A 15,872-nucleotide genomic window follows, 5' to 3' on the forward strand; every position below is an offset into this window, starting at 1 on the left:
CTGCCCTGAGGGACAAGCTGAGGTGGAAGATGATGCTGCTCCGTGTCTCTGCTGGGAGCTCATCTTTAGAAACTAAGAGACGACCGTAGGTGAAATACTAATAACATTAATACTTAATATAAACAAAGCACGACGTATTGCACACCGCAACAACTTTCCAATATGTGCGCCACTGACGTCACCGTCCGTACTTCCAGGTCAGAGAGCAACTGTCCATCAAAAGCTCATTAGCCAATCAGAGTAGATCGTTGTTAAGCCCGCCCCCACGAGAGGTTTGTGCCAAAACAGCAAACGCAAATTTGCAAAGCGTAAGCGAAAGCTGTGGCAACGCATTCAGAAGCCATGATTCGCGAAAACGATTCTTTGAAAATCATTAACAAAGAATGAAGCATATTTGAAGAGCATGTTAAATTCGTCCGACTGAGTTCATTTTTTCATTTTCATTGTGTTTTTCTTCTTTTGCAGTGGCATATTTTTGTTTCTTGGAAAGTTACGTTCAGTTTTATAAAGTTACGTTCATTCTTATTGGCACAAAAATAATCCCATAAATATCCTGATTATTTTTTTGAATAAAAGAAAAAAATATATATGTATATAAATTTGACCCATCCAGTGTATTTTTGGCTATTGCTACAAATATACTTGTGCAAAATAAGCATGTGGTCCAGGGTCACATATATGAAAGTTTCATTTTTTTTTTCTTACAATAAGAAATAACATTTTCATGCTATTCTAATTTTTTGAGATGCACCTGTATATGGCCCTATGGCTATATATGTGTGCATATATATACACTACCGTTCAAAAGTCTGGGGTCAGTAAGACTTGTAATAGTCTTTAAAGAAGTCTCTTATGCTCATCAAGGCTGCATTTATTTGATTAAAAATATAGAAAAAAAAAAAACAGTAATTCAAAATGTTTTTACAATATAAAATAATGTTTTTTATTTTAACATACTTTAAAATAGAATTTATTCTTGTGATGAAAAGCTGAATTTTTATCAGCTGTTACTCCAGTCTTAAGTGTCACATGATCCTTCAGAAATCATTCTAATATGTGGATTTATTATTAGAATGATCAATGTTGGATAATATCAACAGTTGTGCTGCCAAATATTTTTTTGGAACCTGTAATTTTTTTCAGGATTCTTTCATGAATAACAACTTTAAAAAGTACAGTGTTTATTCAAAATATAAATATTTTATAACAGTGTAAATTATTTATTATTAACTTTTAATAAACTTTTAATTATTAAGTTAATACATCCTTGGTGAATAAAAGTATTAATTTCTTTAAAAAAAAGAAACAATGCTGTGAAACAATAAAAATGTACTGACTCCAAACTTTTGAACGGCTATATATATATATATATATATATATAAAAACAAACAAACAAAGAGATGTGGCAGTACAGCTATGGAATGATTGCTCTCTCATCTCTTCCGTTCGATAGATTTATTTCCTATCAAAGTTAGCTCAACCGGTAGAGATAGAGATATTAGTTAAGCTATGACTGGAATCATATGGATTCATGCATGAATAATGCAGCCTTAACTACTGTACATGTTAGTACATATTTAATAGTTAGTGCATTAATCTACATTTAGGGGTTAACTAACTCAAAGAGTTTCTAAAAGAAGGAATAAAAAATATTTTGACTATCAAATAAATATGAGCAATTCAATATAGTTGTAATTATTTGTTTCATGTTATTCTCTTTCCCTGCTGTACAGTAGGCCTACACGTGTATTTGATAGTACGTTTATAATAAATCATGAGCTGAATTTAGTAAGTAGTTAATAATAATGAGCCCCTTAAATTCATGACACAATGATACACTTACAAACCATTAACTAAAATCTGAATTGTCACACAAGAGTGCCATCCTTATTCCTATACATCACAGATACATTTTATTTTATTATTTATTATTTTTTTAATTTATAGAATTAGACCTATATAAACTCAAAATATAGAATAACCGTAGAAGAAAAAATAAAGATGAAAAGAAGAATAACCGTATATTGACATTCCCAGAATTCCCAGTGTTACATTTCACATTTGATGTTTTTCTTTTTCTTAAAAGCAAAAAAAAGAGAGAGAGAGAGAGAGAGAGAGAAAGAAGGTTAAGAGAAATTAAGTCAGAAGATTATTATATGTTCAATATGTATAACACATATGAACTCAACACTGTATCACTGTCCACTTACAGTTAAACCACATGTGATTCTGACGGTAAATCCTCAGAGTTCAGTGTTCCCTGGGGAGACCGTTACTCTGAGCTGTGATGTGGGACAGTTAACTGGATGGACAATTCACTGGAGAAAAGACTCAAACCCTGAATCCACGGGTGGTCCAACTAAAACAATCAAGTCTGTGAGTGTCTCTGATGGAGGATATTACTGGTGCGTAGCAAAACAAGGCTACTACTACAGCGAGTTCAGTAATGCAGCTGGGATAACAGTAGAAGGTCAGTAAAAGGTAAAAGGTAAGTGTGTTTTTCCTTGCATAATTTCAAAACAAACACATAACAAGGTAAATTTCATCTTAGTTTGATTTAGCTATCACACTCCCAGTCAGATTATGTTCTAGTTAAGAGTTTGGAACAGATGTTGGACCAGTCAGCTGTGAGTCCAGCAATCGTGACAGAGAATAGAAGCATTTATTCAAAACAGACATCTTTTCTAACAACTATAAGTTTTTACTTTCACTATTTATCACTTTAACACATGTTTGTTAAATACAGCAGTGTATTTTTGTAGCTCAAATCTTTTCTTACACTCATCTGTATCAGCCACATCTGTTCTTATAAGAAGACTGAAGCAATTCACTTCGGTCATTTTTCTGTTCAGATGCAGAAGTGCATAGGACATATGCTGTGCAGTGATCAGTTTTAGAAACCTGAATGGAGTTACTTTTGCACATGGTTCATTTTACTCGTATGGTTTGAAACCCCGAAGACTTTGGTTAATCTTTGAAACAAAAATTAAGACACTTTAAATGAAACCTGAGAGGTTTCTGTTCCTCTATTGAAAGTCCAGGAAACCAAAACTTAGAAGATCCAAAAATCATGTGAATATGTGAATAAAAGCCTATAAATCTGTTTATCATGTAAAGTGATTGTATTTCTTGACAAGACTTGGATGAAACCACTGCTAAATTTGTATACCAATGCCTTTGTGACCTTTTTGGATCTTCTACGAGAGGTATGGAAACCTTCCAGGTTTCATTAAAAACGTCTTAATTTGTGTTTTGAAGATTAAGCACATGATGATGGTTAAAAAAAGTAAATGCTGACAGAATTTTCATTTTTGGGGGAAAGATCTCTCTAAATCTCTCAGGACTTACACCCACATTTAAATGAAACAAACAAAAGCAGCAACTGTGTTGTGTAGGCTAAAACTGTAGCAGAGACTTGTTCTGTCTATCACATCTCACTAATATGTGTCCACTGATATGTGGACACTACGCTCAAAACAGAGGCAGATCTGAATGTGAGCTTGTAGTTGGTTATATAACTTAAGGTGATTTTTCATTTCATGCTGGCTTTAAGTAAACCTGTCCTGTGTGAATGTATCAGCACAGGACAACTAATTTTATATGATGTTATATGATTGTCACTCCACACAGCAAACTCACGTCTTGTGTGTGTTGCATGTTTTGTGGGGGCTTTGATTTATTACAGTTTTGTGTAAAGTCAGAGAGAATGAGGTGGCTTACAGATAATTATGTTAAATGAGTTCATGAAGTCTTCAGATAGTCTCCTCATATGAGGTTGTAGTTGGAGGTCTTCAGCTGTTCTTCACCAGGAGCTTATTCTGCTTTCTATGGTGAGTCAGAGATATTTGTCTGTGACAGAGCCAGAGCTCCCTCAAAAACACTCTAAAAACTAATGACAGGACAAAAAGCAAAACAGAACAAATGTTAAATATGGCATAACCAATAGTACTTGAAATGTTTAAAAACATATTTATATTCACTGAATGAGCTGTTTAAGTTAATTTTTGTCTTTCTTTACAGATTTACCCACATCTACACTGACTGTGAAACCAGACAGTCTTGTATTCACTGGAGAGACAGTAAATCTAAAGTGTGTGATTGAGTCTCACAGTAACTGGAGATATGAGTGGTATAAAGGCAAAGACAGTGTAATGTTACAGACGTCTGATCATTACACTGTAAACAGAGACACTCTCACTATCAGAGGAGCTACTAAGTCTGATCAGGATCAGTACTGGTGTAAAGGACAGAGAGATGAAAGACCAAAATCATCACAATCAAGCTCTGCTGTTTCTCTTACTGTAAAGAGTGAGTTGAATATCATTGTCATTATTAACTCACTAAAAAAAAAAAAAAAACTCAGTGTAAGGTAGGATGTTTCAGAGTAGAGGGAGGGTATGATCATTTATTAACAACACATAATCAAAAGTAAAAAGACAAAGGCGAAGACAAAAACAGAATAAAGCCAGCCAAAGGGTAAAGAAGACTGCACTGAACACAACACAGACAAGATATTCATAAACGACAACAACAGACAAATAACAAGTGAAAAGACTGAGGTTTAAATACACTTAAATAGGCTGATCAATCACTATGGGGAGAAGGGAAGAAAAACAAAACAAAAACAAGAGTGACTGTGGTAACAATCAAGGTAAAGGCTAGAAGGGAGACCACTGTGGCTACTGGGCATGCACACATCAATCTAGTGTAATTTATGTCACCTTGTACAAGAATAATACTGTTTTTGTATTATAGTAAGGACTAGGTTTAAGGTTGCGGTAGGTGTAGATGTTAAAAAAAAAACACATTCTAATAGGTAGAAAATTCAATTTCATTGTTAGCTTCTGTTCGGAGCTGTATACCCTCTATCCACAACCAACAATCAAGGCACAAAGCAAACAGGAACTACAAGAACAGAGAAACAAGAGTCCTTTAACACAAAACAGGTGAACTCAAGGCAGCAATATAACACTCAGTCACAGAAAGTTCAGACTGTCCAGTTGTTTCACAGCAAGAGTAAAATAAAGCTGTAAAAAGTGTAATGTTTCTCTGCGTTTATTTATCATTATAGTAGTTACACTTAAAGCGTTTTAGTTATTTTATTTCTTAATCATATTTAACATCATATGTAAGCAAAAAAAAAAAAAAAAAACTAAAACAGCTAAGAAACAGGTTATCTATTAATTCCTTTACTAGTGGAAATAAAAGGTCATATTTACAGTTCTCAGTGTAAGTAAATACATAAATAAATACACTATGACACCATTACTCTTCTTTCCACCGTTCTCTTCTTTAACAGCCGTGCTACTCAAATACTTGGATGATCAGATCATGTTTCTGACTAGTTCAGTGAAAAAGTCTCCTTCTTTACAGATTTACCCACATCTACACTGACTGTGACACCAGACAGTCCTGTATTCACTGGAGAGACAGTCAATCTGAAGTGTGTGCTTCAGTCTCACCGTAACTGGAGACAGAGAAATGGCCTGACAGATGACTGGAGATATAACCGGAGAACAGCCTGGACATATGACTGGAGATATGAGTGGTATAAAGGCATAGACAATGTAGTGTTACAGACATCTGATCATTACACTGTAAACAGAGACACTCTCACTATCAGAGGAGCTACTGAGTCTGATCAGGATCAGTACTGGTGTAGAGGACAGAGAGATAAAAGACCAAAATCATCACATTTAAGCTCTGCTGTTTCTTTCACTGTGACAGGTGAGTTGAATATCATTGTCCTCCTGAACTCTCTCTACTATGATAACAAATCTTGTTGATAGACTGTGGTTTACTATCTTGCTAAATGAATATAACTCGGTGTAAACTCAGTTCTGTCTACTACCTATTAATAGTATGTGAAACAGATCACGTTATGCAACAGTAAATTCAAACTGTAGTAGCTACATTTTCACATGACCTTGTTACATTGCAAATTAAATTCAGCAGTCAAGGAAAACTGATCACAACACGATAGCGATGTGGTTTATATTAATATTTAATGTGTTCATATACTGATCATATTCACCACATTTAACATCAATAATTGTGTCTCAACACTTTTCATATACTCCTCTGTATGAGCCACATCTGTTCTTATAGAGGATCGAAGCAATTCATTTTTAGTCTTTATGGTCCTGCATCTGAGCGATTATCACTGTTTAAGTATTTTATACATCTTATACTATTTTGTTCAGCTGAAGCTCGGGCAGCAGTGCGAGTGTCTCCACAGCCGTGGCTGACTGAAGGAGACTCAGTGACTCTGATCTGTGAGGTTACAGGCTCCTCTACAGGCTGGACGTTCAGCTGGTTCAGAGATGATGATCATCTGTCAGACAGCAGCAGAGGAGCTGGAGGCTCTTACACTCTCAGTCCTGCTGCTCTACAGCACACAGGAGTTTATACGTGCAGAGCAGAGAGAGGACGACCGGCCTATTACACAAACTACAGTAACACACAGCCACTGTGGATCACTGGTGAGTCTGTGTGACACTATTTATGCTTGTGTTCATCCGTATTTGTGATGCATTACAGTCTCTAGCACAGGGAGGCAAAACCATTTGGAACAAATGCTCTTGAAAACCTGCTCTCACTTCCCTCCATTTCTAGCACTATCAAATACACGCTGTTAATATATGCATAATAAGGCCCTGATTTTTTCAAACTTTAGTGCTTAGTGCTACATTTCATTTTAATTGCATTTCCTTACTTGTTACAAATTATTTCATCACCAAAACACATGTTTGCTGTCAGTTTTCAATTATAGTATTTTTTTCTTCTCAGGTGTTTGTCCTTCAGTGTCTCTGGTGGTCAGTCCCAGCAGAAGTCAACACTTCTCATCTGACTCTCTCTCTCTGAGCTGTGAGGATCAGAGTAACTCTACTGGATGGACAGTGAGAAGATACACAGACAGAAACACAGAAGATTGTTTAAAACAAACAGGATCTACATGTCGAATCATCTCTCTCAGCACATCTGACACTGGAGTTTACTGGTGTCAGTCTGAATCTGGAGAGAAACATCATCCTCTCAACATCACTGTACATGGTGAGTCACATGACACTTAAAACTACATATAATAAATAATCTGTTTTGGACTAAATAAAATGTGACAGTATATTTAAGAATTTAGTTGTGTTTAAGTATTATGGAAAGACATGAGCTGCTGTAATTATAAACAGTTGTGAATTGTTCTGTGATTATGTTCTGTACTTATTCTTTACTAAATATCAATGTATACAATCAATAATAATAGAAATCATCCTACATGCACGCATTTCTTGTGTTGTGTAGATGGTGATGTGATTCTGGTGAGTTCTGTTGATCCTGTGATTGAGGGAGATACTCTGACTCTACACTGTTTACATCGATCTTCAAACTCCCCGATCCTCAGAGCTGATTTCTATAAAGACGGGTCGCTCATCCAGAATCAGACGACAGGAGAGATGAGCATCACTACTGTCTCAAAGTCACATGAGGGTTTCTACTACTGTAAAACAGAGAAAGGACAGTCACTCCACAGCTGGATCTCAGTCAGAGGTGAGAGTCAGTGGAGTTCTAATAAAAGGGGCATTAACTACAAGATTAGAATAAAATTTACTTACTCTCATGTTATACCAATCCTGTATTTTCTACTTTGGAACACAAATGAAGACCTATTTTATTTTATTTTAGTTTAGTTTAGATTTGCATGGGATAAACTATTCCCTTAATACAGAGCTAAAAGGACATTATAGATTAAATTATATATTTCAGTGCTTTTGTGTTTACTAACAAAAATATTTGAAAGTATTTAGAGGCTCTATAATGTTGCTCAATAATGTGCTTGTGTTTCTGATTTTCAGTGTCATGTTCAGGTCAGATTTCTGTCTTCAACATCCTCATTTTTCTTCTGGTAGCTTTACCGTATCTGCTGTCTACAGTCGTGCTGCTGTTCAAATGCTACAGAGCGAGAGGTAAAACTTCTGTCTGAACCTTCTCTCCTCTCTCTCTCTCTCTCTCTCTCTCTCTATTTCTGAGTGTCTTTTCCACAAATCATTCACATTCACTGACAGACATGCATTTACTCTCTGTCTTTTTGTTTGTTATATACCAATATTTACAATGTGTGTGTGCGTGTGTGTGTGTGTGTGTGCGTTTCACAGTTGCATCTACTGAAGACCAAAGCCATGTAACAGAGGAACAAACTTCAAGCTGATATTTCTTTTATTCTCTGAACAGCATGTAGGGTCACACTTAGTGTATCAGTCAAATTTACTGTAAGCTATTGAAAGTTGCCTTTTAAAGACACTGGATAAATAAAATGGTTAAAGAGGTCATATGATGTTGCTAGAAATAACATTATTTTGTGTATTTGGTGTAATGCAATGTGTTTATGCGGTTTGAGGTTCAAAAAACACATTATTTTCCACACACTGTACATTGTTGCTCCTCTCTGCCGTGCCTTTTTGAAACACTTTGATTTTCACAAAGCTCATCGTTCTGAAAAGCAAGGTGTTCTCTGATTGGCCAGCTGTGCATTGTGATTGGCTGAATACATCAAGCGTGTGATGGAAATGTTACGCCCCCTACCATGTTGTGATGCTGTTTCCCGGCGTGATGAGACAAAAACAAACAAACAAACAAAAAAAAAAAACATTATAAACAACACATTTGTTGCATGGTACATAACTACTGATTATAATGATTTTTTATGTGTTGTGTTGCATCGCGTAACATAGCACAATGTCCACATTTGTGACTGTAGAAACGCCAAACAACAAACACTACTCTACACTGCTCAAAACTTGCGTTTGAATAGTCAGTAGCAAATTCTTTAAGTGTACTTACAGGACGTCAGAAGTGCCAGACTGTCCTTGCCACGTTGGAATTGACCCACTTTATAGCCTTAACCCTTTGTGTACAGCTGGCATTGTAGGCTACTCTACCAGGTTCAGGAAACAGTCCTCTGTAAAATGCACAGCACCCACTCGAATATGTGCATTGTACTGTCCTGAAACAGTATTGTACATATAACTTGATTTACAGTTGTGTCCTCATTTAGAAGGACAAACAAAATTATTTCACTTTCCCAATGAAACACACATCATCTCCACAACATGGTGGTGACTGCAACAATACTACAGTCGGTATAAAAAGTTACTCCTTCTTTCTTTGCATATACATGTGGGTGGTGTTATGAAAATCTACCCACACTGTGACATAGACATGTGGAGGCGTGTTTGAACGAGCTGTTTTAGGAAGGCATGGCTGAGTCTTAACTTTTATAATAAATATCTCTTTGGGTTTAAGGTTTTAAGCTTTGCAATTTTACAAATCTTATATATGCAGAAACAGCTTCTAACACTCCAAAGACAAAGGAAACAAGAAACCACATCATATGACCCCTTTAAATAAAAAATAAATACATTTGACAGCAGTTTATAATTATACAGGCCGAATGACAAATGTTCAAACTTATGAAATATCTGCACAGAGATGTTTTTAGTCCGTTTTAACATGATTGTCAATAAAAAGTTATATCAGTAAATACCAGAAAATAATATCAGATATTTTTAAATTGTATTAAATGTGAGGAACCGGTTCATTATCACACTTTAATGAACAGACCTCTATCAACAAGACTGAACAACTTTTATGTTTTAAATACTACTAACAACTAACAATGTCACTATACTAATGTAAAATTACATCTTAACATGTATTTTATGTTGCTCTTTTTTATATTAAACAATTATGTTTAGACTTCTGTTGTGAGTTTATACCTTTTCAGCAAGTAAAAGTTGTTTTATAAAATATTTCATAAAATCTTCACTGATTTTAAAATAATTTTTATATTGTTAGAAATACTGAGATTGATGCAACTTATGTTTATCTGATTGTTTGAACATAATTTAGTTTATTTTTTCATCATTGTATTGCATTGCATTGTTTTGAAATAGAGCTTTGATAATAAAACTAAGCAATTAAATACCATTTTACTAAGACAATAGGAGACACAGGGTGACTACTGATATATCTCAGAATTTTATCCACATAAACATTAGCATCTTCACCAAACTGTGTATTTAAGCTTCAAATTCTCATTATATCTCACTATATGAACCATAAATGCCTGATGTATTAAGAAACTAAAACATCAAACAAAAAATAAATAAATAAATAACAATAAAAATAATAATAATAATAAATTATTATTATTATTATTATTATTATTATTATATATATATATATATATATATATATATATATATATATATATATATATATATATATATACACACATATACACACACACACACATCTCCCACCAAAAGGAAGAATAAATATAAATAAATAAATAAATAATCTGACTATGATTTCACAATTCTCAGATGCATTGTCCAGAACAGGGATAAGCAATGTCGGTAAACAAACAAATAAGAAGAAGAAGAAGATACATAGACTATTTAGACAATTAACTGATAACGTATAAATTCTTCATTTTTAGGTAAAATAAAGTCTAAAAATTCAGTAGCAAGCTCTTTTAAAGACAACGTGGGTGGCTCTTAAAAGAGCCTTTGGGTTCGCTGATCAAACAAGATGAGACTTTACTTTGAGCTGGTGTATTTGGTCACAGCCTTTGTGCCCTCAGACACAGCGTGTTTGGCCAGTTCACCGGGCAGCAGCAGACGCACGGCGGTCTGGATCTCTCTCGATGTGATGGTGGAGCGCTTGTTGTAGTGAGCGAGACGAGACGATTCACCGGCGATGCGCTCAAAGATGTCGTTGACGAAAGAATTCATGATTCCCATCGCCTTGGAAGAAATTCCAGTGTCAGGATGAACCTGCTTCAGAACTTTGTACACGTAAATAGCATAACTCTCCTTCCTGGATCTTTTGCGCTTCTTTCCTCCCTTGCCGGTGGTCTTGGTAACGGCCTTCTTCGAGCCTTTCTTGGGTGCAGACTTCGCTGGTTCAGGCATGATGATCCGTTCACGATTTTTAACAATTCAATATTTGTTGTTGTTAAATACATGAGCTTTTATGCACTGCCCTATGCTAATTTTAAAAGAGAAAACGGCAGTCTGTGATTGCTGTATCTCCATGGACCAACCCACAGAATGATTTCATTGGCCACAATAAAACCAATCAGGAGCTTGAAAATGTAAATCCCTCCCATCGCTTCATGCTTGACGATTACCATCCCCCATCCGTTTCAGTTCCTTTGTTTGATTTTTCTTTCCTTGAATGTTATCACGAAGAACTTTTCGGTGACGCTTAGCGCCTCCTTTACCAAGTCCTTTACCACCTTTTCTTCTTCCTGACATGTCTATAACTACTCTTTAAACCACATCAACGAAAACAGTTTGTTCAAAAAAAAAAAAAAAAAAAAAGGAAAATGGGGAGTTTATATTTCGCTAAAGGACCTAGGTGAAACCAAAATCATGGGCGGTTCTACTAAACGTCACCCGTTACGTCTAATCCGAGTGCATCATTCATGTTCTGTGTCAATATTACATTTACGAGCGAGTGTAACGGAGTTAAAAGAACATTAATACTAACGATATTCATTATGTTGAATTTCCTGAAATTAGAATGTTTTGGTGTCTTCTAGTGATTAATACTTTGCAGACGTTATCATTATTTTTGTCCATTTGCGCCTACCGTAGTTCAGCAGAAAATGGTTAACGCTGCTGCGGGTAAGTTTGTTTTTCTACTCTCCAGTTCAGTGTTTAAAATACGGTAAAAGTGTGTTTAATGTGAGTTTTACCTAATGTAAAATGGTTATATATCAACAAATGTATAATGTTTTGGAGGAGTTTACATCTCAGATGAAACTTTGTCGAATAATTATCGTCGTGTTTCATGTCTCGTATAGTGAGACTGACACGTGCTGTTACTAGTGTAGTATTGTGTAGCTGAATGGATAACACACTGTGAGTTTACCCTTAATGAGAGCAAGTTGTTGGTTTTATGTTCTTTATTCCAGTTATGTCTGTGTCTGCAATGTTGTCACCCGGTGTATTAATAGATATTGATGTATTTCTCAGACACGATCATCGTTGCTGCGGTGAATAAAAGAACTGACAACCAGAGTCGTTGTATGTGTCGTCCATTCGAAATTGGTGACAGTCGTAAGGGACAACAATCGTTACACATGGACCACACCTCAACCAAATATGTTACTGAATAGTTTATTGCTTAGAATGTTAGGGAGGAGGAGGAAGAGGATGAAAAGGTAAGGGGAGACTCAGGGTGGGGGTGTCGTCTCGTTTGTATATTTAGACCAGATGATTTGGACCCTGATGCAACGTGAAAGGAGAAAATGCAGCATTATCTCTAGTCAGCGGTCATGAGCACAATGGACTACTTGCACAACTACTTCCGCGTTCTACTTGTTAGGGCTCGGGAGTTTCCGGTTAGCGTTCAGCGCACCTACATACAGACAGTTTCTCATAAGGATGCAGATTATTACTACATTTTAGGGCTGGCATTTCTTTAAAAAAAAAAAAAAAAAAACAATTAATCATATTCTCTGCGTTAAAATAAATCATATCCAACCTGCTGAAAGGTTACTATAAATAAACGGTATGTGCATTCTGAATAATAAATAAATACATTTCCCCACTAATCTGCCGCATTCTCATGGACAGCATTTTTCTTTTACTGATCATAATTCATACTTGATGAATTTGCTGTTATATGGTTTAACTCCAATTGCAATTTTTGGTTTTATTTGTAGTAAAACCATGGCTAATTTGTTTGTGTGCCTTGGCGCTCTTATTCCGAGCCCATACTGCTTATTCCATTGCTTAAAATGGCTGAATGAATGTGCGGTAACTGCCTTATTTAACGATGTTAAACCTTACAATAATTTTTAACAGTAACACGCTGACAGTGCGACGATTGAATACTCATATTTTGGCATTAGACTACATAGAGTGAAATGATGACAGAATATGACACAGAATAGTGACTAACATATTTAATACAGATAAATAAAGGTTCATTATGATCTTATTCATCAGATTTCACAAACTGCAGCGTCGCGATTAGGTCACTATAGAGCACTGACACCCTGTGGTGAACAATCACGTATGATTACCAGTCACTGCTTTCTCAGATCGGTTTATGTTGCATTAAAATAGTTCCGTTGAGTTTGGAAAATTCTATACGCAATAATTATCAGAATATGTTTTGAAAAGGTCTCCGAAAATTTCAGGGTGGAAATCATCGAAATCTCATTTTAATAGACGTTTAAGTCAACCACATGATTACAGCGCATTGAAAATGTACATAACCGGAAATAAGTATGCCCTACGATTTCAAAACGGAAGTACGTCACGAGGCTCAGTGCAAGTAGTCCATTGTAGATATAAGCCGACCAACATTACTTTCTCTGATAATGGTTTTGGTGTAGTCATGCCATGGTTTCCCATGTTTGCTTGAGAAATATTATAGTTAGGCCCACCCAAATTTAGGTTGGTCGAACAACATCCAGTTGACCTAAATGGGAAATTCCCTTTTGGCCTTCACAGCAAGTGTTAGCCAGATCTGTAAAATCTCTTTTGGCGTACCCCATACTCCATCTTAACTGAACTTTAGCCCGTTAGGTGCTGATATGAGTTAACAAGGTTACAACATGATCTACTGGAGTCAATCATTCCAGAGTAAACAGAATCAATTCAAATATAACAATGTATTATCAGTCAGGTAAATATGTATTATGTCAATTCAGAGATAATTAATGCAAGACATCAAATTCTCAAAAGTGAATCTAAGAGTAAAAGATGCATGCCTTATTATAATTTATGTTTGCAGAGATTTCATAATTATACAAACAGAAACATCCCTAATATAATCATAGCATCACATGAGAAGCAAGTTCTGCAGATGCTTCTCTCAGTGATGTGGTTTGATTGTAGATGTACCTTGTAATGGAAGTCACAGCATTTTGTGGGTTGTTTCTATATAGTGGGCCTCATTTTTCTGAAAATTAACATTTAGAGTTACAGCAATAACAGCTCACATTTTACTTGTTGCACTGGCTTCTTTCAGCTCATCACTAAGGACACATTGTTATTTGTGTATTGGTGACTTCAGAAGCTGTTTGTAGTGAGAAAATGACAGAAGTGTTAAGAGGCCTAATAAATAAGTTGAGCTAATGGTCGTGGTTTGACTTCTGCTCTGATTCTGCTCTCTGGTTTTAACAAGAGTGGGGGAGATAGTTATTCTTATTCTGCTTCTTTAGTTTCATAAACCTCAAAATACGACCACAAGAGCAAAAGATTCACAGCAACATGTGCATGTCATTTTCATTTACTTCCACTTCTTAGAAACCCTGTCTAATGTCAAACTTTAGAGTCTCTGTTTTCATATATTTTATTTGACAGTGAGCCAACAATAGCACCAACTGGTGAAACAAAATTTGTAGTAAGAGGCTTCTGCCAGTTCTTGTTCTCCATTTTGATAGTTAAACAAGTGCAGTACCTGAGACGATCACCTTTTGATGGCCAAGTGTTTATGACTATAACTACTTATGGTATGGACTTTTTTATTATTATTATTATTATTATTATTATTATTATTATATATATTATTTTATTTTTTATTTATGTATCTATTTATGTATTTATTATCTCTATGAAGTATCTGTATGGTACAATATTTATGTTGTTTAGATTGGTTAGAGTTCCTAATAACTCTTTATATCTTTGCATAAGGTTGCTTTGTCTTGACCTGTAAGCACTGCTCTCTAAATGAATGACTGCAGTGTCAAACAGCACATTCTCAATAAAGAATCCTGCTGAAGATACACCCGAGTCTCCTGGTCTAAGAAGTAAGTGCTGTCATGTAACTTTTTAGAGAATAAATAAACATTTTAATGCCGTTGTGGCGAATCATCACTCCATCCAATCTGAATCAATATCATGTTATAGACTGTATGTGTCACTTGTGTGTGACAGCATGTCATTTACTTCGTCATTTATACATGTGTTAGTGTTCATATTTTGTCTTTGATAGTATGAACACACCAAAAGAGAAGTGAGATATCTTAAACTTAATTTCTTTGCTATGGGGTTCCAGTGACTGCTTTGTATACACATTTGTCTTAATTTACTTTTTTACTGTTGTCCTAACTGTCATTTTGTTCTGTCGACCTGTTCTGTCATCCTAACTGTCGTCCTGTTCACTGCGGTCAAGTGAGCCGCCATCTGGATTTGCTGCACGTTTATTAGTGGAATTACAGTACGGAGACAAGAAGCGGCCAAAAAGCTGACGAACATCTATATTTCCGCGGTTAAAATTTAAATGTGCTAGAAAACAGGGAAAAAGTATTTACAAAACCTATATATATATTGTTCATTATAGAAGATACAATTATATTACTTTCGAATACATTATACTGTAAAGTTTTCTGAAAAAATAAAGTTTGTTACAATACATTCTAACACTGAATGTTTGCTCCTTTTTTTCTACATGCATTATTAAGATTTCTTATTAAAAGTTTCTTATTACTGTCTTAGAAAACTTTACAGTATAATGTATTCGAAAGTAATATAATTGTATCTTCTATAATGAACAATAAATATATATATATATATATATATATATATATATATATATATATATATATATATACCTTTTGTAAATACTTTTTCCCTGTTTTCTAGTACATTTAAATTTTAACCGCTGAAATATAGATGTTGGTCAGCTTTTTTGCCGCTTCTTGTCTCCTTACCGTAATTCCACTAATAGACGTGCAGCAAATCCAGATGGCGGCTTACTTGACCGCCGTGAACAGGACGACAGTAAGAATGACAGAATAAGAGACAGTAAGGACGACAGAACAGGACGACAGTAAGAATGACAGAATAAGACAG

General features: G+C 35.2%; 3 protein-coding genes and 1 long non-coding RNA gene across 4 annotated transcripts in view; 1 reads left to right on the forward strand and 3 right to left on the reverse strand.

The window, feature by feature from the left end:
- LOC127158822 (histone H4) overlaps positions 1–15,872 on the reverse strand; it is a 98,605-nt gene that overhangs the window by 42,240 nt on the left and 40,493 nt on the right. The gene's annotated exons all lie outside the window — the stretch shown is intronic.
- The window catches only part of LOC127158820 (Fc receptor-like protein 5), a 47,045-nt gene that overhangs the window by 10,702 nt on the left and 20,471 nt on the right, over positions 1–15,872 (forward strand). The window contains 2 exon segments of the mRNA XM_051101813.1: positions 2,213–2,470; positions 4,021–4,308. Of these exon segments, the coding sequence (XP_050957770.1) occupies positions 2,213–2,470; positions 4,021–4,308 (546 nt within the window).
- LOC127158824 (uncharacterized) lies at positions 6,809–7,362 on the reverse strand. Its single transcript, XR_007826283.1, has 2 exons — positions 7,274–7,362; positions 6,809–6,888 (listed from the first exon to the last, which is right to left on the reverse strand). It is a non-coding gene; the product is annotated as an uncharacterized LOC127158824 (long non-coding RNA).
- LOC127158821 (histone H2B) lies at positions 10,305–11,006 on the reverse strand. Its single transcript, XM_051101814.1, has one exon. It carries the CDS (start codon positions 10,968–10,970, stop codon positions 10,596–10,598), a length of 375 nt encoding a protein of 124 aa, XP_050957771.1. The 5' UTR covers positions 10,971–11,006; the 3' UTR covers positions 10,305–10,595.

Source organism: Labeo rohita, unplaced genomic scaffold (genome assembly GCF_022985175.1).
Source record: "Labeo rohita strain BAU-BD-2019 unplaced genomic scaffold, IGBB_LRoh.1.0 scaffold_172, whole genome shotgun sequence".
Classification (NCBI taxonomy): Eukaryota; Metazoa; Chordata; class Actinopteri; order Cypriniformes; family Cyprinidae; genus Labeo; species Labeo rohita.